Below are 27749 nucleotides of genomic sequence, written 5' to 3' on the forward strand. Positions count from 1 at the left end.
GCTTTGCGTTATATTACTACTGGATTGCTGATCTAGAGGTAGGCAAGTGAAGGAGAAAAAAAAACCCAAATAAGCAAATAAATTATTATGAAATTGAATGTGGTGTTTTGTTTGTCTCAGTGTATCAATGAAACACAGAGCTGTGTGTTTTTAGAGAAGGTACGGGTAGAATTGCATTTCAGGGATCTTTTTGAGGAGGAAAGGGCCACAACTGGCTGAGAAATGCAGGTTGTTCCTGTGCAGTGAGAAATATATTAAAGATTTGCAGTCATGTTAATAAGTAGCGCAAAGTGAAGATGCGTATGCAAAGATAGTCAAGCAAGCAGAGATAGCCTTCGAGAGATGTTCTGAGAGGACTCCAATAAGGCAAAGTGTTCTAGGTATGGACCAGTGGAATCCTCTGCTCCTTTAAATGGTTCAAATGGAAGCCAAGACAGGGATGATCACATCGAATAAAATTTATATATGCTATCTGGAATCAATAATGTATAAATTCATGGCCATTCATTAGCCCCTCAGTATGAATTAGTTGGCCAGGTTACATAGCAGCTTCTGGTCCTCTGGTGCTGATATTTCCAACACTGTGTTCACCGCACCCCCACCATCCACTTCTCTAAGTAAGGCTCCGCCCCTTTCAGAATTCCTCCACTCAAGTCATAACCTCATTTCTGCAGTAAGCTGTCTTCAGGGGCTTTTTGTTTCCTTACAGCGTCATGGCTTCTCTCCTGCCCTGCCAATCCTCTTATCTAGGAATTTGCAGTGAAATAATAGGACAGTTTATATGATCAATTCCTGTATTACTCAGCTCAAATGACTTACATTCACTTTAGAAGTTACACGGTGTGCAAGTATATCTTTTACAGTTGATTAAAATGTTTGTGGTCATTTCTATGAAAAAAAAAAAAAGTTGGGCATCTGTTCCTCGGTTAGAAATACAAGTTCATTGTTTTCTCTGTGGGAAAATCAGGCATGACTTAAGACTCCTTTCAGAAGAAAGCCTAAGGATCAGCTATATTCAATTCCTGGGGACATTTTTTAATCCTTTGCCATTTTTAGCTAATCAAAATATGCACATACTTTGAATGCTTCATTCCCAAATCATGTCGGATTAAAGTGTAATTACTGTGATACTGACTGATATACGTAGAATACACAGATACACATAGATACACGTGGAATGCTCTTTCACGCAACTTCCACAGGACATTCAAAGTAGCATCAGGCTACTTTGGGGACCTAACTTTGTGGTCTGTGCTGCCTGAATGAGCTCTATCCGCTCCTGAAAGTCCATTTGTATTTGTGTTTTTAATTGCGAATTCCTTGTGGCTTTTTTTTTTTAACCAAAATTTTTAAGATGAAAGCCAGAAGTAATTTTTGGCTAACAAAATTAGCAAACTCTTCTTCACTTTCTCACCCAAGTGAAAAGAACACATAGAAGTTGTGCAAGAATCAACTCAGGTAAGTTTCGCCTTTTCAGTTATGCAAGGAGACGCAGCACATTACGGTGAAATATTTATGATGCCCTTCGAGATTACAGGTCTCCCCAGCCACCTAAAGAAACCATGTTTCCAGTCTCTACTGTGTGCAAATACACCCAGCCCCAGATGCTGTAACAGTAATCCAAGTTAAATAGGTGGAGAGAATTTCAGGGATACGTTTTCACATTTGTACTTTGTGTGGTTAGACATGGCGATTTCTCCTCCATTAGCTTCTAACCGTTTCAGATTTGTTTAGTTTGCGTCAAGGCACTGTTTTAAATGCAGTGTTGTACAATAGAATTTAAGGTATTTTCGAAATAATGTGGCACAGCTGTGTGGTTATTCCCCCTCTATCATAAATTCGACTGGCTGGAAAATGAAGTTTGTTTAAAAATAACCTCTTCAGGACTTCTTTTAATGAACAGGCTGTATGTAAGTCTTCCATTTTGTGAGTGGAAAAATGCATCTAAGATACTTTATTTCACTTAATAATACATATTGTTGTGAAACCATAAACCCAGAGAAAATTGGTTATTTTTTTAAAAATAGAATTCATTAACATAGTTCAGAGAGCCAGTTCTTCAGGAAAGCTATTTTAAAAAGCAAACACACGCAGAGATGGATAGCCTGGGAGGCCGAAGCAGAAAATTGCTACCTTAGAACTGGAGGACTGATAAATATGAGACTTCATTTATCCCAACCTGAGCCATCTGCGGATAGAAGATGAAGAAGGAATATTCACTTATCTTTTCAGCAAAGCCTTAGCACCTCTGCTGGGCTGGGTGTGGGTCGCAGGTCTGGATTCAAGTTTCAACTCTTGTTCTCTGTTCAGCTAACCAAGTGACCTTGGCCAGATCTCCCGTGTGGGCGGTGGGAGCTGCTCTGGCTTTGCCGTGGCACAGACCACACCCGGCTGCACACTGTCATACAAATCAACCAACGCTGGTCTGTCATGTTTGCCTATTTCTGTGGTGTAAATGCTCTGGCTATAGCCAGTTTGAGCTACATACATGACCTCTGAAGGCAAGTGAATTGACTTCCCTACATCTCAGTTTTCTAATTTTTAAAATGTTGACCATACACAACCCTTATAAGCTCGTTTTGAGGGTCCAATAGAAGGGGCCACGCCCAGAGCCAGAAAGAGGTTTTCCATAAACATCAGTTTCCTGACTTGATGATTTCATGATTATGTCTCTGTTTCCTTGCCTTCCCCCCACCCCACTTGACAAACTCTGAGAGAACAAGTCTGCATTTGTGCTCATTTGTTTATAACTCCCTCATTCAGCCCATGAGGGAGTCCAATGCTCTCTACATTCCATTTCAGATCTCCTGAAAAATCATTTCTTAGGGGTGACCAACATATTTTCCTCCAATTCCAATGGACATTTTTCAGTGCTTATATTATTTGGTTCCTCTGTGGCATTTGTTATGCTTGACCAATTCTTCCTTCTTCTGAAGCAAGAGGGACCATTCATCTCATTTCTTAGGCTGGAAATCGAAGAGTCATCCTCCTTTACCTTCTATACAATCTAACAGGCCAATTCTATTTTGTAAATGTATCTTCATTCTGTTTTCTCTAGCTCCCTCTCTAATGCCACTGTCTTAGTAAAGACCCCTTGGGCCTACGACTTTTTATTCTTAAGTAATTAACGTGGCATACCACCTGATTTCCCTGCCCCCACTGAATTCACCTTCCAATCCATATTTCCTCTAGAAGGATTTCTAGAAAATGCAAACAGATGGTATAATTCCTTGTACTTCATTATTTTCTGGTATCTACTGCATAAGGTCCCAACTCCATGGAATGGCAAAATGGTGCCTGTTGATTCTGGTTCATGCCAGCTTTTGGAGCCAAGTGCCCTGCCTTTTGTCTGCTTATAACTGTGCTCTCATCTTATTAGCACCCTCAACAGGCCAAGCTTTTTCTTGTCTTTGTCTCTCTGGACAGCCAGCCCTTTCCCTTTTTCTTTTCTTTTCTTTTTTTTTAGTACCAAAAAGGTTTTGTTTATTGATTATATTTTTCTAGGGTAAAGAGAAGGGAAAAGGGTCAGAATGTGTGTTACAAAACGTTAGCAAATGGGAAAGGAAGTACCTAACACAGCAAAATCAACCATCACATAAGCATTCCCCTGTGATATGGTCACAAAAGTCCAAGAGGGCTCAGTCCCCTGCAGTTCAGAGATGAGAGAAAGGGATCAGGGAAAGAACAGAGAGGTACACACTCTTCCACTCCCGAACATCTCTCCCCAAATAAATACAATATTTCACAAGAAGCTTTCATTTCCAGTAGTAAACATGCAAGGAGCTACATTCGTCCTTCTCTTATTAAATAATATTGTGGCCACTTTGACATGTTTCTTATACCTGCACAAAGTTCCTGAGTGACTGGGATATGCTTCCCCTGGTCTTTTTTTTTTTTTTTTTTAAATGTTCAGTTAGCCACTGTATAGTACATAATTAGTTTTTGATATAGTGTTCAGTGATTCACTAGTTAAGTATAACAGCCGATGCTCATCACAGCAGGTGCCCTCCTCAATAGCCATCATCCTGTTACCCCCTCTCTCATCCTCCTCCCCTCTGAAACCCCCAGATTATTTCTCAGGATCCACAGTCTCTCATGGTTCATCTCCCTCTCTGATTTCTCCCCCTTCAGATTTCCCTCCCTTCCCCTATGGTCCTCCACGCTATTGCTTATGTTTCACATGAGTGAAATCATATGATAATTGTCTTTCTCTGCTTGACTTATTTCACTTAACATAATCCCCTCCAGTTCCATCCATGCCAATGTATATGGTGGGTATTCATCGTTTCTGATGGCTGAATAATTTTCCATTGTGTATATGTACATATCTTCTTTATCCATTCATCTGTTGAAGGGCACCTTGGATCCCTCCACAGTTTGGCCATTGTGGACATTGCTGCTATGAACACTGGATGTGCCCCTCCATTTCACTACATTTGTATCTTTGGGGTAAATACCTAGTAGTGCAATTGCTGGGTCATAGGGTTGCTTTATTCTTAACATCTTGAGGAACCTCCATATTGTTTTCCAGAGTGGCTACACCAGCTTGCATTCCCACAAACAGTGTAAGAGGGTTCCCCTTTCTCCACATTCTAGCCAACATTTGCTGTTTCCTGTTTCGTTAAATTTTGCCATTCTAACTGATGTGAGGTGGCATCTCATTGTGGTTTTGATTTATATTTTCCTGATGGCTAGTGATTTTCACCATTTTTTCATGTGTCTGTTAGTCATTTGTATGTCTTTTTTGGAGAAGTATCTGTTTATGTCTTCTGCTCATTTTTTGACTTGGTTATTAGTTTCTACCTGGTAAGCTCCAATTTCTTTAAGGTTCAACTCAAGGCAACACCCCCGCCCCCCCTCGATGTCTTCTTTGACACCCTCATGACAGTCAGTAGTTCTATAAAAAGCACTCTTCACACTGTATTATAATCATCTGTTCATTTTCTTCCCCAGCTGAAAGTGAATGAACTGAGGGACATAAATGCTATATTTTATTCACCATAACATCTACAATATCAAGCACAAAGCTTGGATCACAAAAATGTTTAGCAGACAGAATGTATCAACTTACAATTGCTTAGTTGGATTTTTTCTCTGCCCATGTTGTGACACCAAATGAGATGGGTTCAAGTGAAGAGTTTTTTTTTTTAATTGAGATATAATTAGCATAAAACATTGCATTCATTTCAGGTGTATGGCATAATGATTTGATATTTATATACATTGAAAAATTATCACCATAAGTCTAGTTAACATCTGTCACCACACATTGTTATAATTCTTTCCCTTTTTTCTTATGAAAACTTTAAAGATCTACTCTGTTAGCAACATTCAAATAGATAACACAGGATTATTGAGTAACTAAAGATTTTGTAAGCTATAAGTAAGTTAGGATGATACACATTTTCAGATTTGATTCTAACTGGAATAATGATTCTCATTATTCTTAAATGATGGGCTTTTAAATAATGATAATTTACTTAAATGTATTTGTCCCAACATGATTTGCCTGTTAACTTTGTAAGTTTAATGTTGGTCATCAATAAGGAAAACAATAACAAATTAGGTCATCTAATGCTTATTTTTGAGGGTAATTTTTTTTTTCTGAAGTATATAAGAATCAAGGCAAAAGCCACTGCAAAAATAGTAATAGTAGGTAGAAAAATGCTATCTAAGAATCCACTTGAAAATCTGCATTTAATAAATGAGTAACATACAATAAAGTGAACATGCTGTTACTATACGGATGGAAGAATTTATTAAGTATCTTTTTAAGTCTTTTTTTATCCTGAATGATTGCATGTTAAATATGTGTTATACGTTTTAAAACGGAGGTGCTATTGATGCTTTAGGACATTTCAAAGAAGGGAAAAGCACAGTCAAAAGTAAGCAAGAGACTGAGCTGCAAAGCAGACGTTCTACCATTTGCTGAATTTTTGTTAATAAATCTCATCTTTTGAGTTGAGAGAAAAATAATATTGCTCTTCTTTACCAGTAACTTTTTGCAAATAATGCAAATGAACAAAACCTCTCCAACTTTAGGGATGATCTAATGTCATAAATGGAAAGTGTGCAACTTCATTTAAAAATACTCATTATCATCTCTATCTATATCTCCAATTCTCTGGCCCACAGGGACTGTTCTTTAATTAATACTTGACTAGAGTTGAAAGTGTTTTCCTTCTCTAAAAAATTTGGAACAATATATATTTAACAGATGGTGTCTCTATAGTCTACCTTAGTAAGCCTTTAATTAGTATATCTTTTCTAAACAAAGATTTATGAAGCACCTTTTTCTGTGAGAATTCTTCTTTATATTTTTTGCTTTATTTTTTTTAATACCAAAGGATCTAAAAAGGGGTCTTTCTTCTGACAAGTTAAAATTCTTCAAATTAAATGGTGTTTTATATAAAATCTGTGGAATACACTTGGTCATTTTTTCCTGTTTTTCTGGTAAGAAGATTGGGTCCTTGAGAAGATCAAGGGCAAATAGATAATTGATGATATGGGGAACTTGCCCCTTGATATTTTGCCTCTTTATCATCATGTCAGCATGTATTTTTAATGTTCTTTACCAAATAGCCAAATTCAGCTTTGATCTTGCTGGCCATTTTATATGAATTCGAGACAGGTTTCTGCGCTCAGTATTGAAAGACATATGCTTTGACTTATTTTTCCAAAATGGATAATATTATCAGGTTATGCATATTTCCTTGGGACTTATTCCTGGCTTATCAAGAAGAGCATCATATTTGAAACTACAGCCAGGATTTCAATCAGGGTCAAATAACTTTCTCCCCAAAGGAAGCTAAATTGACCATAGGATAATATTATTCTATAGTCTTAGCCCCATTAGCTATATGCTTTCTTGAACAACTCACCAAAATAACTTAGTTGAAGCTCTGGAACATGATTCACTCAGTTATATAATGAAATGTGAGCACTTTAGGACTGTATGTGTGTGTGAGTGTTGATCCAGATACACATAGCAGAGCCATTTCAAAAAGTAATAATGGTAAATAGAATCATAGACACAAAATTGGAAAGCACTTTAGGAATGATCAGACTCTTTGTGAATCTCTTATCACCCTTCCTTACAGGTGATGGCTCAACCTGCACACACTTTTACTAACATAATCTCATTTTCTCCAGTCCTGGAGAGGTTGCCTTGTTAGGAAGTTATTTTTTATTCTGAATAAAAACTTAACAAAGCTTTCATCTTAGTCCAAGATCCCATAAACAAAGAATTAACCAATCTCAACCAAGCAAAAAGTGAGGGTCCTGGGAGTTCCTGTTTCAATGGGTAATATTTTTGTCTACTATATTTTCTTTCTATATTCTTTGGTTCCCATCATGATTCATGCCACAAGATGGCTTAGATTGAGTGGGTCCACAAACGAATACTGATCTCCCCAGCTTGGAGATGGATCTGCTGCTATCACCCAGAGGGTGCGGGAGCATGGTCTAACTTGACATGCAGGACATAGAATCTGAACAGAATGAATTACAAACAATAAAAAGAAGTCCTGGCAGGACCTCAGAAGCAGGGATGCTCATGACGTTCTTGACATCTAAAGATGCATCTATTCAGATGAGCATCACAAATTGAAGGTAGTGATATTTATGACTACATTGGCAAAGGTCAGATCCCAACCTTTAGAAAACTCAGACTATCTTCACAAATACAGATTTGTGGGGACTGAGTTTGTATTCTTTGAAATGATGAGTCTCAAAATTTTCCCATTAATGTGAGCCCTGTCCATTATCTATCTCTGACTTCACTTCCTCGTGGAAAGTTTCTTTCACATTCTCATAAAAATCAGACACACTGACAAACTGTGACTCAGTTGAGGGAGATTAGCTCCATTTTAATAAAAGGAGGTTCCTCATAACCCTGGTAACTAGTGTGCCCTACAAGGATCTTGTTGCCTTAAAAAGATTTTCCAATTGTTGAAAAATATTATTTTAAGCTAGAAATTCAACACAGTATCAAAGTGACTAGCACTTTGATTTGAAAAGAAAGGTTAGAATGATGAGAGGTGGGAAAGAACCAGTTGAGGAACCAGAGTTCTTGTCCTGCTTTTGTCTTTAGACCTTTGTGTCACCTTTGGTCACACAGAATATTAGAATCCATGAATACAAAGGGAACTTAAAGAGCCATCTGGTTTACCACTGTGGCTAATTTAGCTTTCTCTCAAACTATAAAGTTTCTTTAAGCCAGTACCTATAGGATCATAACATCAGCATTTTAGAAACAATATAAATAATCTTTCCCCAAGGAGCAATTATGGAGGTGATCACATCTGTGAGGAGAACAGACATTTTCTTGCCTTCACATTTTTTTTTTTGTATTAATGATCAGGCTTTAAAAGAATGCAAACAACATTTAAGAGCAAAGTCATAGAGGTAGTACATTGCTCTGTTGTCTGTGATGATTACTAAGGTTGGGAAAGAGAAAAGGGACAGGGGTGTAGGTTGTTTACACATTTTTTGATTAATTCAGATTTTATCTTTTACAGAATCCAAAAATTACAAACAAACAAATTTTGTCTTGCTATGAGACCAAAAAATGCAGTGAAGAGAGTGGTTAGGAACAATGTGGTTTTTTGTTGGCAGCTCTCACATATCATAGAATAATGGGGTAGATACTTGGGAAAGGTGGTGGGCACAGGCGTATATGCCAAATTAGAATTCTCTAAGATTACTGGCAATTTTAAGGCACTGGAAGTTGGAAGATTGCCCTTATGAAAAGATTTACTTGGTAAATGAAATTTTATCTTACCTCAGGACTTTCAGCTAAAGGCCAAGTAATAAAAATATGGAAATTTAAAAACTTGTTTTTATATTAGTCAGCAGTATTGGCCCCTACTATGTGCAATGGCACTGTGTTAAAACATCATTCATCTCTGGATATATACTAGAAGTTAGGAATAGAATATTCTTAAAATGTAAAGATTCTTTTTGGTTAAGCAGTCAACACTGTCCTAGAAAACATCAACTCCACAAATGGTTTTAAGAAGAATAATTAAGATTCATAGATATTTGGGAAAATAAAATGTTAACTTTTATAACCTGAATATTTTTAACAACCTGAAATTTTTAAAGTTGGTGCTTGTAAGACTTACCTTTTAATAGGTAATGATGAAAAAAATCACCTTCTATCTTAACTTCTTTAGAACAGAATGATAGAATGAGGACATGATTGATGTGAAAGTGAAAAAGCTAAATGTTTAAATTTAATTAATTTAATAACAATCAATTGTAGGGCCATAAACTATTACTTTTTTAATGTGAGTTTTTGAAGTATTAAACTGCAGATAGACTTTTTTTAAAGGCGGAAGTAAAAACAGGAAATGATTGGAACTAATTAGTCCAAATCTTACCTGAAGTTGCTTTTTGTTCTCTTTTCTTCTCCACTCTCCCTGAAATGAGAAGGGGCAGGTCAGTTGCAGAGTGTGGGTCGATGAGAACAAGCTATAACTAAGAGGAAACTCCAGTTTATGGCAATTTGTAAACACAATCACTCTTTCGGCTGTGTCCAACATGCTTCTAGAATTGACTGGGCAGAGGTGAAAGGGGTGAAAAATGCTCTTAAACCAGTTTATGCAAATCAAAAATAAAAGAGGATACCTTAAGTATGCTATTAGGTTTTATAAATCTTGTTAGTAAGAGTCGTTTACCCAACAATAAACTTACAAAGTACAAATCCCCATAGAATGAACTGTGGGGATAAGTACCCAAATAAAATAAGATCAAGACCTCTTACAACCTACTGGGGAAAATAAAGGACAGACAACACACTATGAAATAGGATGTACCCCAAAGGTACAATATGTTTAAAGAATATAAGAAGATCGGGGTGCCTGGGTGGCTCAGTGGGATAAAGACTCTGCCTTTGGCTTGGGTCATGATTCCAGGGTCCTGGGATCGAGCCCCACATCAGGCTCTCTGCTCAGCAGGGAGCCTGCTTCCTCCTCTTTCTCTCTCTCTCTGTCTGCCTCTCTGCCTACTTGTGATCTCTGTCAAATAAAATAAAATCTTTAAAAAAAATGAGAAGATGAAGTGATTTTTTAAGTAATTCAAAGGATGCCCATGAAGTTGTGAAGAAAATGGTATTTGATTTGGACCTTGAAAGATAAATGTAATCTGGGAAATTTGAAAAAGGGAAAGTATTGATTCTTGGGAAAAGAAATAGTATGGGGTATGTAGGACAAGACCTTCTGAGCAAGAGCCATGTTTAAAGCTTGCTTTGGGAACTATAGTTTTGCTCAGGAGAAGGGCTATTCCAAGAGTTTAGATAAGAGGTAATGGACAGAGTATGACGATGGGAGTAGGGAGGTAGAAAGGTGGAACTTTTAAGACCCAGGGTCTTACAAAATGTAAAGTACAAGGGAAAAGGAAAGGTCAGGAAGAAGGTTTCATGGGTGACTTTGAACATGATGATACAATCTGGGGAAATGGTAAAATGTGTTGGGGGCAGGGGGACGACAAGTTCAGTTTAAGACTTAACTGAGTTTTAAGTATTACAGCGATGTGGATCTTGGGAGAGAGATCAGAATCGAAATTACAATGTGGAGAAGCTTCATTTTGAGAAGATGGCTGGGGCTGAGGTGGGGAATGAGAACATAAAGGCAGGCAGCACAAAGGGGTGGGCTGAGAAGAGTGAACAAGAGAACAAAATGCTCCTTCTAAAATTGTGACATAGGACCATGAGAAAACAGAAGCAGCAGAGTTCCACAGAGCACAGAGTCATGTGCCACAGATAATGTGAGGAAGTAGGGTGGGCACCCACAGCTTCTGATCTGGTGGGTTCACACGGTTGTTGCTATATTGTGAGAGAGCTGGTTTAGCAGAGCAAGGGCGGGGAACACAAGAGACACTGTGTGAACCTCAAGAGTAGTGAGTGGTGAGGAAGATGGGGTTGAGGAAATGGCTTCTTGTTCAGGAAATTTGGAAGCATGCCAATGAATGAGACAGATTAACAGTCTGAGTGGGAGCAAACTCCACATTTCTGCTAGCCTATGGGCCACCTCAGCGTGGTTACAGGCTTAGATAAGAAATTCTGCACCAGGGCACAGGTATGTGGAAACACCACCGTGGAGGTGAGAGCCTTGGTTTTGTGACGGGTAAGTGTGGGTGCCCTTCTGGTCATCACATTCTTGTCAGCTTTCACCATTTCCCAGATGGAGCTAGTTACTGAGAGTTTATGCAACTCATGCGAGCTGCATGTAAACTTTATTCAAGTTTCTCTACCAGCTCTTCCTGTCTTCTAAATCTTAAAATATAGGGTGCGAAATGTACAACCTTTCTCTCATGCAGCCGCCAAATGCGTAGAATGCATTTAACTGTCATCTTGATTAAAGGCACATGCTGTTCATTTGGGTGATTTCTTGTTTGATACGATATTTCAATAATTTAAACAGGTAAAGGACATGAATAGTCCATTTAAAGTCTTTATTCATTACCGAGTGTCATGGGGTACCTCCTCATTTAAGTTTTTTTAATTAGGTAAGCCATTGTTTCCTATCTGATTACAAATTTTGGTATACTAGATGCCTCAAACATTTCTACAGATTTTAAGAAATGTTATTCAAGTCCTGAATTATAAAATGTTTAAAGACAAACATCTCCTTGTAATGTAAGAATGAATCGTAAGTCCTAAAAATCATAAGTCCATGAAAGTATTGGAGATTAATAATATGGTATGGTAGTGAGTCTCCAAGATGCTCCCAATGACCCCTGTCCTTCCTTCTCCTGATAACTGTGTCCTTAAGTGACCCCTCTCACAGTGATTAAGACTAAACTTTTGCAATCAATAGGATTTTGTAAAAAAGATGGAATGTGACTCCCAAGGTTGGGTCTTAAGAACCCTGATGACTTCCATCTTGCACTCTCGGATCACTCTTTCTAAGGGAAGTCAGATAATACATTATGGGGACACTCAAGGAGCCTGAAAAGGTATCCAGCTCCTGCCAACTGGCAAATCAATCAGTCTCCCTGACTTTCTCTCTATAAAGTGGGGATCAGAACCTGCTTATCTGGAGTGGGGTGGAAAATAAATAATTCCACATGCAGAGCTAGTAGGAAATGGAAGAAATTCACACAAGATATTGGGGTTTGATGTTTCAGAAGGGAGGCTGGAAGACATCGCTGTAGCCTTTTCTTCACTGAGACCTTAAACAGTCCTCTGCCCCCGTGTTACATGCATGGGCTCTGTAAACTGTAGAGTGCAATATAAATGTTATTGATTAGTTTTATTATGCTGTTAGTTGTGTTATAGGAATCAATTTAGATTTCTATTCCTAGTTACATATACATTAGACTGCAAATTAGAAAAATGAAAACTAGATAAATAAGACAATATGGTATTGATTAAGGGACACAGAGAGTACACTGCTTAACTGGAGATGACCCTCTACGCTTCTCACTGCGTCCCGTCATCCTGCTCTGAACGAGGGGGATCCTGTCCCTCATTCTCACGGTGTCCACCCTCATAGAAAGAGATAGTTAGGAGACCCATATTTCTAGCTCCAACCTCTACCAAGCTTTTAGGCCTGCTGGAAATCTCTATGTGTATTTTCTACTGCACTACAACACACACCCTTAACTTAAATCATTGTATTTCCCTGCAAAACTGCTCATCTTCGGAGTTATCCTTCAGTCGCTCAGGCCCCCAAACACAAAGCCTCAGAGTCACTGGCTTCTCCCCTTCACTCAACGTCCATGCCTAATGCAACCCTCAGACCACACCATTCTCTTTCCACAGGGCCTTTGGAGCTACACTTTCTTTTTCTCACTGTCCCCGCCCTAGTTCACAAACGTGATATGAACTTTCTTCCTGGGGTTATTTCCTACACGGTCCTAACTGACTTCGTTGATTTTAGAGATGACTTTTCTGTCCTTGAGTCGGATCACTACTAGAGATTTAAATCCACCTGCCCGAATGGGAAAATGAGGACCCTGGATGGTTTGGCCACAACCTACCTTCTCTACCCTCCCTCAAGCCCCATACACAACACTGACCAGTTATGCCCAAAATCCCACCTTCCATCCCAACTCCCTGTGCAAGCTGTTCCTGCTTCCTGGAATGTCCTGACATGTCAGTCCTGTCTTGTTCATCCTTCAGAGCTGAGTCAGATGCCAGCTTCTCTGGGAAGTTTTCTGCTTTGTGCCGCCCCCAACTCTCCACTCCCTGCAGAACCACCCTTCTGTTATGCTCCTTTACCCCTTTATTTGAATCTCTGTCACAGTAGTGACCCCAGTGTTTGGCTCATAATTAATTGCAAGTTTGTTTCCCCAACTGGACTGTGGCCTCCTTTAGGGCGAGAGATATGTGTACCCTATGTCTCTCCCTCTCTACATGCCTACAGAGCCTTGAATGCTAATGCTTGGGACTCAGTCAACATACCCAGAGAGTTAAGAAATGCTCCAGCCCTCCTTAAAATGCTAGGGAACAGGAAGTAAATTTCAGTGCTGTTAACACTGAGTGCAAGTACAACCAAGACCAGAGCTTTTACCAGGTATTTACATTACAAGGGACACCCTGGAAAACTATTCTATTAGAAAAGTGGGCGATAAAATAACAGAGAGGCTTTCAGAATAATGAACATGCATTTTTCCCTCATTGTGCTTTAAGGCTTAAAGATTCTAGTTTAAAAACAAAACACTAACGTATGGTTTGCACCTTACTTCTCTTTAAAGCTGGATGCACATTCCTCCCGTGAGAATAAAAATGGATGGTACTCTCATAAAAATGGAATTTGAAGGGTGAAACTTTTCTCCTGAGAAAATGTATTTAACTCAACATTAACAGTCCACCTGTCATGACCACTTATTTATATAAATCGAGCACTGATACTTTTAAAAGCTATTTTAGACTTGAGGTTGTTGATATTTTTCCATGGAGGAACATTAAATATATATCAATTTATAGCACATTTCTCTACCTCAGTATGGAAGCAGTATCCTAATCGCAATGATTGCTCCTGATCTTTTAAAACCATAGGCACATAAATGGCAATCCAGTGATGTCTTGGCAATAATGAGGAGGGGTGTTGGCAACTCAGTATTTTATGTCACTGCTAATGGAAAGGAAATTTTTTACATATTTGCATAAATATATACTTACGTCTAGTTTGTATGTGCACATGTGTATGTGCATGTATGTGCATATATTTACATGTACATACATGTGCATTACATTCGTGTATATGCGTACTGTATTTTTACACTCAGATATAGTCTTGTCTCTGAAATACACTCTTTCTTCTACTTGCTTCCGTCTTTGTATAATAAAGTCTGTCATGGAATCTTATCAAGCTTCCCTCACTGCACTACCAATTTCTCAGTAGCCAATTCTGAGTTTGCGTTCCCTCGCAGGCATTTTATCTGCCCTGCGCTGAGAGGTATGATTAATCACATCCCGTTGCTAGGATACCTGAGAATGTTCATTTATGTCCGATGTTGCTTTGGCAAAATGCACTATGAAGAAGGCATAGAATCATGACAAGGAAAATTACTGTGCACATGCCACTTACTTAAAAAAAGGTGGCAGGGTGGGGGGTGAAGGAGAGAAATGTAGCCACCAGATAATATAATGTTAACTCCCATGAATTTTTTCATATCATTTTTGTTTCACCTGGATTTAATGGAAAACAATGGCAATACTTCTGGATAATGAGAATCTGTAGCACTCCTATACTTTCGAGTTAATGGGAAAGTAGAAGGCGGTACGGTTTTAATTCTGTTTACCTTATAGGGTCGTAGAGAGGAAGGGGTTTTAAGGTTCACTGGCTTCAGATGCCTTAATTACAAACAAGGTTAACGAGGTTACAGTGCTGGTTGATTTGCAGAGCCCATCTAAAACCCAGGCCACCACTGCCATGTTTAGCTATTTTAATGTGAGACTGAAAAACAAAGTAGTCCTCAGAATGAAGAAATGCTTTTATCAGTATCTTAAGAATTTATTGCTGATTTGGGTATGTATATACCAAAGATTCCTGCTTACTGATTGTAATGAGAGAGAATATGAATATATAAAGTCCACTTAAATGCAGTTTTCTTAATCAACCTCTTTCCATGGAAAAACAGCATGGTCTAGGAACAGGAACAGGGACTTTGGAGTTAGATGAACTGACTTCCCATCTCAGCCAAGGGGAGCCTGTGAGCTACAAGACTCTGGGATGAAGCATAGAGATCTCATTACAGACTTTTATTCTTCTACTTCCCCACCTCCACCCCCACCATCTGGCCCACCCTCTTCTCCTTCCCTTCCTTCTCTCTCTCTCTCTCTCTCTCTCGTGTGTGTGTGTGTGTGTGTGTGTGTGTACACAAGACATAGACATATGCAAGATGTCTTTCTCTTTGCCTCTCTTTGATATTCCAACTGAAAACAGAGACAACTGGAGTTTTACTTTATCCTTTAGAATTGATACTACCAGAGCACTCTTATTATAATCACACTCATAATAGTAGCTAATGTTCAGTAAGCAATGTTTTGTGTGCTTGTCATTGTTATATAGGGATTAGCTCATTTCGTTCTCACAGTTTGATGAAGCTTTCCAAATATGCCCATTTTTGGGTAAGGAAAGAGTGAAAATTGGCTAAGCAACTTTGCCAAATCATTTAGTAAGTAACAACAAACGAGAGGACAATATGGAGGAGTAAAAATTGGGATGTCTGCAAGTTACATATAACCCTAGGTTTTGAGGGTTGCCTGAATAAATTATTTTGTTATAAACAATTCAGAAGTTTTTATTCACTGTTTATTTTTTACCATTGGATTTGTTAGAAGGACTCAATGGCTTATTCCAACTGCTAAGTATCCAATCACAATGTTTCAGGAGTAGAATGTCAAAAGACCTTCACACTTTGAATTTCTTTTTAGTAGTTTAGCGCTTATTTAGTAACTTAACAATGAGTTGGGTACTCTAATGTCACCTAAATATTATTTAATTAAAATCTTTGCAAGAATTCCATGAAATAGATGGTAATATTACTTCCATTTGCCAGCAGAGAAAGGAGGCTTGGAAATTTTTTTTTGTAATGGTCACAAGATTCTGATGAGTGAATGGCAGGGAGATTTTTACCTTTTCCGAGCTCCTTGGCTATGGTGATGAGGGCAGTTCCGTGGAGTGGTGAAGAGCTCAGGTCTTGCCACTTAAATCAGTGTGGGATATTGGGCACATCATTTAACCTCTCTAAATCACACTGTATTTATCAGGAAACGAGGGTAAGAATAGTTCCCACTTGACAGGGTCATTGTGAGGGTTACATAAAACGATGTGTTTAATAATAATCCTAAATATTTGGAGTATATGGTGCAGTCACATTTCACATCTCAATGCTTAGGACAAAGCGACACAGAGTACTTCTAGGTACTTCTCTTTCTAAACATACCATGTCAGGTGGTTCCTAGTATCATATGATAATACTTCATATGCTCAAGGTCAATGGCTACATTTATACAAATATTATAAAGTTCAGGCTCTGAGAGTTTCTTGACAGGTTTACCATAACATCTCTCTCTTGCCTTCGCTTAGAATTTTTAAGAAGGAAGTGGCTTTGCTTTTAGAAAATGCCTTTCTTTTCTCTTCCATTTCCTCTTTTCAAATACAACTTGGTTTGATGAAACACAATTTACACTGCAAACCTCTCTCTGATTATGAGTGAAGCTGATATGATCTTAGAATCCAGGGTTTGTGGTTTGAATTCTCGTCTGTACTTTGTAGGGAGCAGCAGCTATGGAATTGTTCACAGCTGATATATTCGAAATAGAAAGGGAGAGCTTTTCTAGAAATCATGAGATCTCATTGCCAGTACTTACTCCTTGCAACAAATGGAAGGACCCTGAATAAGTAACTCAACTCTTCCAAGATCCAATGGTCCTTTGAGTTACACAGCACAGCAGACACTAGGCTCGTAAAGAAATCATATAAACAGGGCTGTGAGGGGACTGTAAGTCCTGCAGAGCAGGAACAGAGGAGCAGAACAGGGCCAATTTAAAGACCAGTTGGTCTAAAGTGGTCGACAGAAGACTGTAGAAGTTGCATAGTTTCTGTTTGGTCAACAGTACGAAAAGGCTGTGACGTTTATTTAATCACTCATGCCTGGATTTATGCTGTTGTTGAAATGGACCTGGCCTCAGCAGACCACAGGGACGAGCTTCTGTATGGTTGTGGATCCTAACCCCCTCCTGCAGGTTTAGTAAACTGCATTTGCTCTCCTGTCTGCTTCTATTTGGTCAGTTGATACGCTGTGAGGATGCTTCTGCAGAGATCCATTACAAGCACAGTGCACGCTGTGAGCTCCAGACTGTGTGTACTGAGCTACGGAGACTGGCCCTTCAGAAACATAGCACTACAGCTACAGTTAGGCCTCCAAGGTTGACCATCTGCCTTGGCAGAGCTGACACTCCATCTGCACTCCCCAGCCTTGGGGTCTGCCATCCGTCCTCGCAAGGAGAAAGCCTACGAGGAACCGAACGCTCAAAGGTTTTTCCTGGGCTGACCCCTCTGCAAAGACATGGTAAAACCAGTATGAGAAACAGCAGTTTTACATTGTCTTGGAAAGTCTCAAGCACAGAATTTCTTCCCACTTAGATCCACCTGACAAGCACATAATTAATGTGACAAGCAAATGCTACTTTCAGATTCCCCGCATTGGCCTGGGTGAATTAAATCTTAGAGCAAACCTTTTGATATTCAGGACCTCATTCTGGGGGAGTCATTTTTGGCAGAGAAGTTTTTTGGAAGACCTTTAGATGTTGAAGTCAGATTAGGGAAAAAAAAATGTGCAGTGACTGCCAGGCCTTAAATCTCTCTGCAAAATGGGAATGCTAGTTTTACTAATGTACGCTTTACCTGCCGGCAAAAGCGGGGATGTCAATGTTTATATTTTTCATTGTGCAAGAGCATGTTTCTAGTAAGTTCGGTGTGAATAATTATTTTCAAATGACATAATATCCTAGATGTCCCTTGAATGTTCATTATGCAAAAGAGATAGGAATGAATTATTTTGTAAAATAAAGAGTCTTTTCATAATGTTTATTCAATCCTGTGTTAGAAAAAAAAAATGACCATATGTTAAGAGGTGGGGTTGAATTCCCCTCCTGCTAAGTCTGCCCAGGCCTTAGTAACTTGCATAACAAATTGAATATGCTAGAAATGCCATGTTTTATGCATTGAGACCATGTGGGCCTTGAGAATCAGGAAGCTTCTGTTCCCTGGGTCTTTGACTACTTGCTCTGGGAGAGGCTGGTCACAATGTTAGAAGCCAGACCATCCTGAGACCACCATGGTGTGAGGAAGCTCAAGCTAGCCACACACGGAGGCCACATGGGAAGAGCTTCCTGAACCACACAAGGCCAGCAACTAGCTGTTCTTGCCACCCCAACCTGGCTGCCAGATGTGTGGGAATGAAGAAACATCTGGAAGTGGATCCTTTAGCTCCAGCCACCTCAGCAGATGCCATGTGGATTAGGGACCAACTGCTTGGCTGAACCCCTTCCAAATTCCTAACCCATAAAACCGCAAGCAAAATAAATGTCTGTTTTATATCATTAAGTTTTGGCGAACATCCACATGCAGCAATAGAGAGTAAAAACAACTTTTCTTTCTGTTTTCATTATGAGGATATTTACTGATATATCTATCAATATATACCAATGCTTATTACTATTCCTGCCCCCTCCCCCAGGAATGCACAGCTCTCCTCCCTTCTTTCTTTCCTGAGATGCCTTGATCAACTATACCTATAAATATGTTCTCTCACCCAACATTTTAGTATGTACACGTATTCCATTGCATGAAAAAAAAAATAAAATCTGTTATTTTCAGGAATGTGGTTTAAGCACAATCTATGCAGATTAATACATATTTTGAATTTCTAAGAGTGTTACACTATCAACCTATTTCCAGGTAACCAGTCAAAAGGAAAGGAAGCAGAATCTCACCATTGAACAAGCATCTTAAGACTTGTAAACCATCCAGGGGGCACCCATTGGAAACAATAACATGTAAATCTTCACCCAGGCTTCAAAAAGCTCACGGTTTACGGTTAGGATGACAGAGAAGCCCTCTGAACTGAAACATGGAGAAGATTCAACAGCAATTTCTGCCGAATAATCAAAAATTACTTTATTTTCCCTAGGTAGATTTACTTTTAAAAGATAAATTAGCAGAATCTACATTGAATGAAGAGCGTTCATATTATTTAGGGTTAATTTTCTGTAGGAAAGCAACAAGGGGAAACATTTCATTATAGAAGGTAATGATATGAGTCCAATCAGAATCTGTGCTTGTGAAGTCAGAGTTTGTTCACTTTAAATGGCAATCTATTTGGCTAACAGACACACAGTCCTGCCCGGCTTTTCATCTGGAGGAAATAACCACATTTCATTGCTCTCTCTCCCATGCTCTTAATCATCGCCTCATTAGCTCATGGAGAAAGCTTATGGAGGCCAGAGGTGAGCTGGATTTTATTCTTTGAGATGTCAGCATGGTTTTCATTTCCACCAGCCCTAAGTTTTTCTTTTCTTTTCTTTTTTTTTTAACCTTTGAAAAATCCCCATCGTACACATTTTTTCCTTCACATTGACCAGCATCAAAGGCTTGGGCCTTAGACATACGGGGAAGCTCGTATTTCACGGGCTGAAGGAAGAAAATAAGGAAAGTGTGCTTAGATCAGTGGATATTGATTGACTGCTTCTAGACATTGCCATGTTCTTTGTAACCTTGTAAGACTATCCTCCGAAAATCTGGTTGACTCCCTGAGTTTCCTAGAAAAGTTGTTAATTATCTAATACATTTTATGTGTAGAAGAGATTCAGTGACATTCATTTGGATACTTAGGAGAAAGCAAAAAGCAAATGTTGCTGAGGGCCTGTTACCGGGCAGGTGGACAAGGAGGCTTGCAAAGAGTCAATGAGAAATTCACAGTCAAGGGCAGGGCTGTAGAGGAGTCTGCAGATTGGTTCAACGGATGAGGCCTCCAGTGGCAGCTAGAAGGGGGTCTTCACCTCAAAACAGACAGAGTGGGAGATACTCAGGAAAGAAGAGAAATAAAGATCTGAACACCTAAGGCAATACACAGTTTTCTGGCCAAACCTTTTACTGGTGATCAGCGTGAGATGCTGATTTCAGAAAAAGCAAAGCAGGGAGAAGCTCCTTGGGATACAACCCTCCCAAAAGATGGGAAGCGGAGCACTGCCACGGGGGTAGGGGTGTGGGGGTGGGGGGAGCACTGTGGTCAGCCACTGGACACTTACTTAGATGCTGAGATTTGCACCAGCCTGAGTCTGGCATTCCAGAGAAGGAGCAACTTCCTAGCTTTATTGGCCGTGGCAGACATAACTGAATGCCTACCCTGTGGTCATTTCTTCTCTCATTCCATTCTGGGACCCGACGCTCCTCTCACAAGACACCAATGAAATATGACTGATGCAAGCCAGTCACTGTGGTCCCATTCCTTTGCTTGAGGTGGTTGTTTGACATTTCTGGCTAATGACATGAATTCTGTGGGAGAATTTTATCAGAACGTTTTCCTTGCCAATCAAAAGAGACAGATGGGGAAAAAAATCTCCTTTTTCTTTCAGTGGATGTAGTCACATCTGGGGATGATGCCTGGAAAGTGAGCACGTAGCCAAGATACTGCAAGGGTGACAAAGGGCACACACCTCAGGAGAATGTCACTGAGGCTCCAAGCTCCCACGGACCCACCCCACCTCAGAGTTCTTTGTTACGGGTTGTTTATCCCTCCCCCTCCAACTCTTTTTAAAAGCTAGACCTTTTAGTCACTTGTAGCTGAAAGCATCCGATATTCCACACAGTCTAACTGCAAAATAAATATTATGCCAAATAAATAAATACTATGTCAAATAAACTGAGAATGTTAAATAATTATTTAGCTCAATGTGCTATGCTAAATAAACGAAAAATTAAGCCTGAAGGAAAGAGCATTACCTTTAAGATGGTCCCAGGCACTAAGTGGTCTAGAGTATTCGCCAGCCAGGGGCTGCATTGAGAAGGTCCACTCTTCCAATCTTCCAGACACATCCCCTCCACCTAGAGGGAGGAGGGCCATGGTGCTTGCCCTTTCTTACCTAGACCATGCACTGAGTACCTGGGATACCAGAATTCCCTGGCCAATCAGCCCCAAGGCAGGGCAGGGTCTACATGGGCCTTCTTCCCAGATCAGATCTCAAGATGTGGGTACACCGGAACAGCCTGAATCATCGGTGGGGGGCATTACAGGGTGTGCAAAGGATGCCTGGGGCTTGGATGTGTGTGCAGATGGGTTCCAGTGCGTGTACATGAAGCTCCTCACAGTGCAGGACGGGACATGATGGAGGTAGAAAGGAAAGGTGGTCTCTACTGGTTCTCTTGCTCCAAGCCCAGCAACTACAGGGTAGGTCCGTCATGACACAGACAACAAAGGCTGTTACTCTAAGGACGCCAGAAACGACGGGCATGCATATATTGCCTCACAGGATTCTCAAGCTAGTCAAAGGAAAGGAAGGGGAAGGTATTTTATCCACAGTTTATAAATGAGAAAACAACAGAAGCTCAGAAAGGTGACCTCGCCCAAGATAACCCAGGAAGTGTTAGATCCTGGAATTGAACCCAGAACTTTCAAATATCTCATTGTTTACCACATATATTTCCTAGATTTTCTGTGATGGAGGCTTATTTTCTGTATGAAATTGAGAGACAGAGATTGACTTAAGTTCTTCTTTTTCTTTGTGCCATCTCCAGTTTCCTACCTCAAAAACACTTAGCAATGCTTATTCTAAAGAGGCGAAATATAAATAAAATTCAATCAAATTTCATTATAAGTGGATCATTGTTAAACTTATTTATGGAGTAAAAAATTGAAAAACTCTAAATAAAATACTGTACTGTCATAAAGTAAATAAAGTAAATGGGTCAGGGTTAGCCTTTCTTCGTCTTACGGTATTATAGGATAGAGATGATCCACTGTCATTTGTAAAAAATGTACTCTGAAGTCTTTCAGAAATGGGTGAATTCTATTCTTTTTCCTTTGTTGTGCAAAATACAAGGTTTTTTTTTTTACATAAAATTATCTGAACTGGCTGTGTAGATAGCCCAAATCTGTCACTTTGATTTTAAATTCCCCAATTCACTATTTGCTACAGATTAAAAAAAAATTATGAGGTGATTTGCATACATATATATGTATATATATATATATTTTTTTTTATTTTAGTTTTGTCCTTCAGTTGAAACAACTGTGTTTAAATATGAGTGAGGGTGGGAGGAGGGAGGCCAGAAGGGTTATAGACCCTCACAGCATTGCTTTCCATTTTTTCTGGGGTAGCTCTGGAAGGAGGCAATGTCAATCTCACATGCATATGACCCATTTATACAGCTAGGAACACCTAAGAGATTGCTTCCATAACCCTGAAAATCTACGGAATACTCTTTGCTTGATTATACACACACACACACACACACACACACACACACACACACACACATTTTAAACTGTTGTGACATGGTCAAATATTTTGGAAAGAAAATCAAGACTGAGTGTTAATGACAGGTTGACCTTACTTCTTGAGAAGCTGGTAGGAAACCCTAGAAAAGTGAGACTAGATATACACAGAAAAGAGTCATTTCAAAGGGTGAAGAATAATGTTACAAAATCCAGATCACACAGTTGGAGTAGCTAAGCCTTACAGTGGGGGATAAAAAAAAATGTAGGTTATTAGCTTTGTCATCATTTTCACCGAGTCAGCACGATGGAGTTCCCGGTTGCTATCTCTGGCTTCCAGCAGTATCTACCCATTCAGACACCACCATGATTAACGCAGGCACATAGCACTCTGTTGCCTACTATTCAGAGCAGGGACGTGTGTGTGTGTGTGTGTGTGTGTGTCTGTGTATGAGACAGAGAGAGAGAGAGAAAAAGCGAGAGACGGAGAGAGGGAGAGAGATGGAAAGTACTCTTTGGGCTTTAAAAAAAACAGCAAGGTTATCTTCAACTCAAGATACTTCAAAATCAAGATTTTGTTCTTGGCATCCAAATGATGCCTCCATGGGGTGAAATATGGTTGGTGCATATTTTCATTTTTTTCCCTTTCAGAAATATTTGACAGAATTGCATGTGACACTGTAAACATTTGAAAGAGGTACGGAATGTAGCGGTCTCTTCTATTAAGCTCATCAAGCCTCTGGTGTTGTTGGGCACCTCATTCTCTGGCTAGCCCCCAGAGACTTTCACTTAATCCTGTATTCAGTAAGACACTGCTCGGGGGGAGGTTGGCACTCCTTGGTACACGCTTCACCCTACAATGCACACCCAATTTGAAATAGATGGCCAGCAGCTCAGGGCGGGAGAAGAAGAGGCCAGACCTGCTGGGCTATTTGTCATCTCAAACATTTCAAGCACTGCATACCACCTCCCTACCAGGGACTGGGAATATGTATCCCCTGACAAGATGTTTCGTTTTGATTACATACAAATAAAGACTCTAAAAGTAAAAACTTGGAGGGAGAGAAAGAAGAGTCACTAGCTGAACTTTTCTTCCTGTGTTGAAGCGACAGAAAACTTTTCAATAAACATCTTCACATGTCATCCTGAAGCCTGTGTAATTCCACGTAATGGAATCAGAACACAAACATATTAAGGAAGTTTGCCTCTTAAGAACACTTCCCAGCCAGGCTGAGGTAGGTCTGTTTTCCAAGGAAAGCAAGGGTGTTTGGGTGGTGTTGTTGTTGCTTTAATTCTAAAAAACAAAGAATTGTAGATGTTATGTTTGTCATTCTGCTATCTTTCATAACTACAATGTGAAAATAGATGTGTATTAAAAGTACTAATGTAACGAGAAAGAAAATTTGTTATTAAAGACAAAACAAATGGTAGCAACTTTCTGCCTTCGAAGGAAGTGGCAGAATGCCATCTTCAGGGAAAGGGGTTCTTTAGGAAAATTCCCTGGTGGCTTCAAAGGTGAGACTCCTGCGATAGTCCGAGGGAGTGTGGAAAAAAGAAAAGGTGGATTTTTTGGCATAATGAAATAAGAGGAAATGTGGAGCTGTTTTTTTTTAAAAATTTTTTTAATTTTAATTTAATTTAATTTTTATTTTTATTTCTTTTTATTTGAGAGGTTAAATGATCCTGAAAAAAAGTAAAGGGAAAAATGGTCTAAAAAGGGAGGAAGGGACCCAATGAATACAGGAATATGTGATCAGTTGGATCCTAAAGAAAGATACAGCCAGTAAGAAATCTCATTTTAGGAAATGGCCAACAGATGTTTGGAACCACAATGACTACCTTCAATATTAAATTGCTTCCAATTCTGTGCTGAGCTGAACCCCATTCTATTAGGTGCCCCCAAACCAACAAAAATTGGTGAAGCACAATGATGTATGAGGCTGACATATGAACCATATTTGGACTCATATAAGCTGGAGAGTGTTTTGTTCTGGAAGATAAAACATGGAGTAGGAGTAAGAAGAAGAAATGGATGCTGAGACCACAAGAAATTACATGCCGCTTGGGGGAATGGGTAGTGAATCTTGGACTTTATATTGGATGAGGAAAGAGTTTGTTCATTAAAATATTTAAATTGCATATTAAAATAATGGGTGCATATTAAATATTGCATATTAAAATAATGGGTGACTCAAGAAGATTTGGATCTGGGCAGAAAAATCTAAAGAAGAAAGCACTCCATAAGGCTGTCATTTGTATGTTTTGAGTACTAATTGTTAGGACTTAGCATTGCCAAGTAAAATGAGGATCTCATTGAGATCCTCATTCTTTCCCTTTATAATGATATGATCTGGGCCAATTATCTCTTTTTTTTATTTCTATCTCTTCATGTTCAAGATGGAAGCAACAGGAAACTATTAGAGTTATAATAAAAATAAAAAGAAATGTTGAATATTATATTCTCAATAGATCCTAAATCTTAATTCACTACTTTCAAGCCCACAATAAAATAAAAATCAGTATGATTCTTTTTTTTTAATTTATTTTTTATTTTCAGCATAAAAGTAATTTATTTTTTATTTTCAGCATAACAGTATTCATTATTTTTGCACCACACCCAGTGCCCCATGCAATCCATGCTCTCTCTAATACCCACCACCTGGTTCCCCCAACCTCCCACCCCCCTGCCCCTTCAAAACTCTCAGATTGTTTTTCAGAGTCCATAGTCTCTCATGGTTCACCTCCCCTTCCAATTTCCCCCAACTCCCTTCTCCTCTCTAACTCCCCATGTCCTCCATGCTATTTGTTATGCTCCACAGATAAGTGAAACCATATGATAATTGACTCTCTCTGCTTGACTTTTTTCACTCAGCATAATCTCTTCCAGTCCTGTCCATGTTGCTACAAAAGTTGGGTATTCACCCTTTCTGATGGAGGCATAATACTCCATAGTGTATATGGATCACATCTTCCTTATCCGTTCATCCGTTGAAGGGCATCTTGGTTCTTTCCACAGTGTGGCGACCGTGGCCATTGCCGCTATAAACATTGGGGTACAGATGGCCCTTCTTTTCACTACATCTGTATCGTTGGGGTAAATACCCAGGAGTGCAATGGCAGGGTCATAGGGAAGTTCTATTTTTAATTTCTTGAGGAATCTCCACACTGTTCTCCAAAGTGGCTGCACCAACTTGCAATCCCACCAACAGTGGAAGAGGGTTCTCCTTTCTCCACATCCTCTCCAACACATGTTGTTGCTTGTCTTGCTAATTTTGGCCATTCTTAACTGGTGTAAGGTGATATCTCAATGTAGTTTTAATTTGAATCTCCCGGATGGCTGGTGATGATGAACATTTTTTCATGTGTCTGATAGCCATTTATATGTCTTCATTGGAGAAGTGTCTGTTCATATCTTCTGCCCATTTTTTTATATGATTGTCTGTTTGTGTGTGTTGAGTTTGAGAAATTCATTATAGATCCTGGATATCAACCTTTTGTCTGTACTGTCATTTGCAAATATCTTCTCCCATTCAGTGGGTTGCCTCTTTGTTTTCTTGACTATTTCCTTTGCTGTGCAGAAGCTTTTGATTTTGATGAAGTCCCAAAAGTTCATCTTCACTTTTGTTTCCTTTGCCTTTGGAGACATATTTTGAAAGAAGTTGCTGTGGCTGATATCAAAGAGATTACTGCCTATGTTCTCCTCTAGGATTCTGATGGATTCCTGTCTCACAATGAAGTCTTTTATCCATTTTGAGTTTATCTTTGTGTACAGTGTAAGAGAATGGTCCAGTTTCATTCTTCTACATATAGCTGCCGAGTTTTCCCAGCACCATTTATTGAAGAAACTGTCTTTTTTCCACTGTATATTTTTTCCTGTTTTGTCGAAGATTATCTGACCATAGAGTTGAGGGTCCATATCTGGGATCTCTACTCTGTTCCACTGGTCTATGTGTCTGTTTTTAAGACAGTACCATGCTGTCTTGGTGATCACAGCTTTGTAGTAAAGCTTGAAATCAGGTAACGTGATGCCCTCCATTTTATTTTTGTTTATCAACATTTCCTTAGCTATTCGGCGTCTCTTCTGATTCCATACAAATTTTAGGATTATTTGCTCCAGCTCTTTGAAGAATACCGGTGGAATTTTGATCAGAATAGCATTAAAAGTATAGATTTCTCTAGGTGGTTATAGACATTTTAACAATGTTTATTCTTCTGATCCAAGAGCATGGAATGGTCTTCCATCTTTTTGTGTCTTCTTCAATTTCTTTCATGAGTGTTCTGTAGTTCCTCAAGTACAGATCCTTTACCTCTTTGGTTAGGTTTATTCCCAGGTATCCTATGGTTCTTGATGCTATAGTAAATGGAATCGATTCTCTAATTTCCCTTTCTCTATTTTCATTATTAGTGTATAAGAAAGCCACTGATTTCTGTACATTGACTTTGTACTCTGCCACATTGCTGAATTGTTGTATGAGTTCTAGTAGTTTGGGGGTGGAGTCTTTTGGGTTTTCCATATAAAGAATCATGTCATCTGCAAAGAAAGAGAGTTTGAATTCTTCATTACCAATTTGGATACCTTTTATTTCTCTTTGTTGTCTGATTGCTGTTGCTAGGACTTCTAATACTATGTTGAACAAGAGTGGTGAGAGTGGGCATCCTTGTCGTGTTCCTGATCTCAATGGGAAGGCTGCAAGCTTTTTCTCATGAGGATGATATTTCCTGTGGGTCCTTCATAGATAGATTTTATGAAGTTCAGGAATGTTCCCTGAAGCATTTTAATCAGGAACAGATGCTGGATTTTGTCAAATGCTTTTTCTGCATCAACTGAGAGGACCATGTGGTTCTTCTCTCTTCTCTTATTAATTTGTTCTATCACATTGATTGATTTGCGAATGTTGAACCATCCTTGTAGCCCAGGGTGAATCCCACCTGGTCATGGTGGATAATCTTTTTAATGTGCTGTTGGATCCTGTTTGCTAGGATCTTGTTGAGAATCTTAGCATCCATATTCATCAGTGATATTGGTCTGAAATTCTCCTTTTTGGTAGGGTCTTTGCCTGGTTTGGGGATCAGGGTAATGCTGGCTTCATAGAAAGAGTCAGAAAGTTTTCCTTCTGCTTCAATTTTTTGAAAGAGCTTCAGGAGAATAGGTGTTATTTCTTCTTTGAAAATTTGGTAGAATTCCCCAGGGAATCCATCAGGTCCTGGGCTCTTGTTTTTTGGGAGGTTTTTGATCACTGCTTCAATCTCATTACTAGATATTGGTCTATTCAGGTTGTCAATTTCTTCCTGGTTCA

The 27749-nt window shown here is 39.2% G+C and overlaps 1 protein-coding gene across 1 annotated transcript in view; it reads right to left on the minus strand.

The window, feature by feature from the left end:
• The window catches only part of CHST9 (carbohydrate sulfotransferase 9), a 226528-nt gene that overhangs the window by 116509 nt on the left and 82270 nt on the right, over window positions 1–27749 (minus strand). Inside the window, exon 3 of the mRNA XM_045065478.1 lies at window positions 9384–9422. Within this exon, the coding sequence (XP_044921413.1) occupies window positions 9384–9422 (39 nt within the window). The remainder of the gene's footprint in view (window positions 1–9383; window positions 9423–27749) is intronic.

This window comes from Mustela putorius, unplaced genomic scaffold (genome assembly GCF_011764305.1).
Source record: "Mustela putorius furo isolate JIRA1106 unplaced genomic scaffold, ASM1176430v1.1 tig00003858_pilon_pilon_pilon, whole genome shotgun sequence".
Lineage (NCBI taxonomy): Eukaryota > Metazoa > Chordata > Mammalia > Carnivora > Mustelidae > Mustela > Mustela putorius.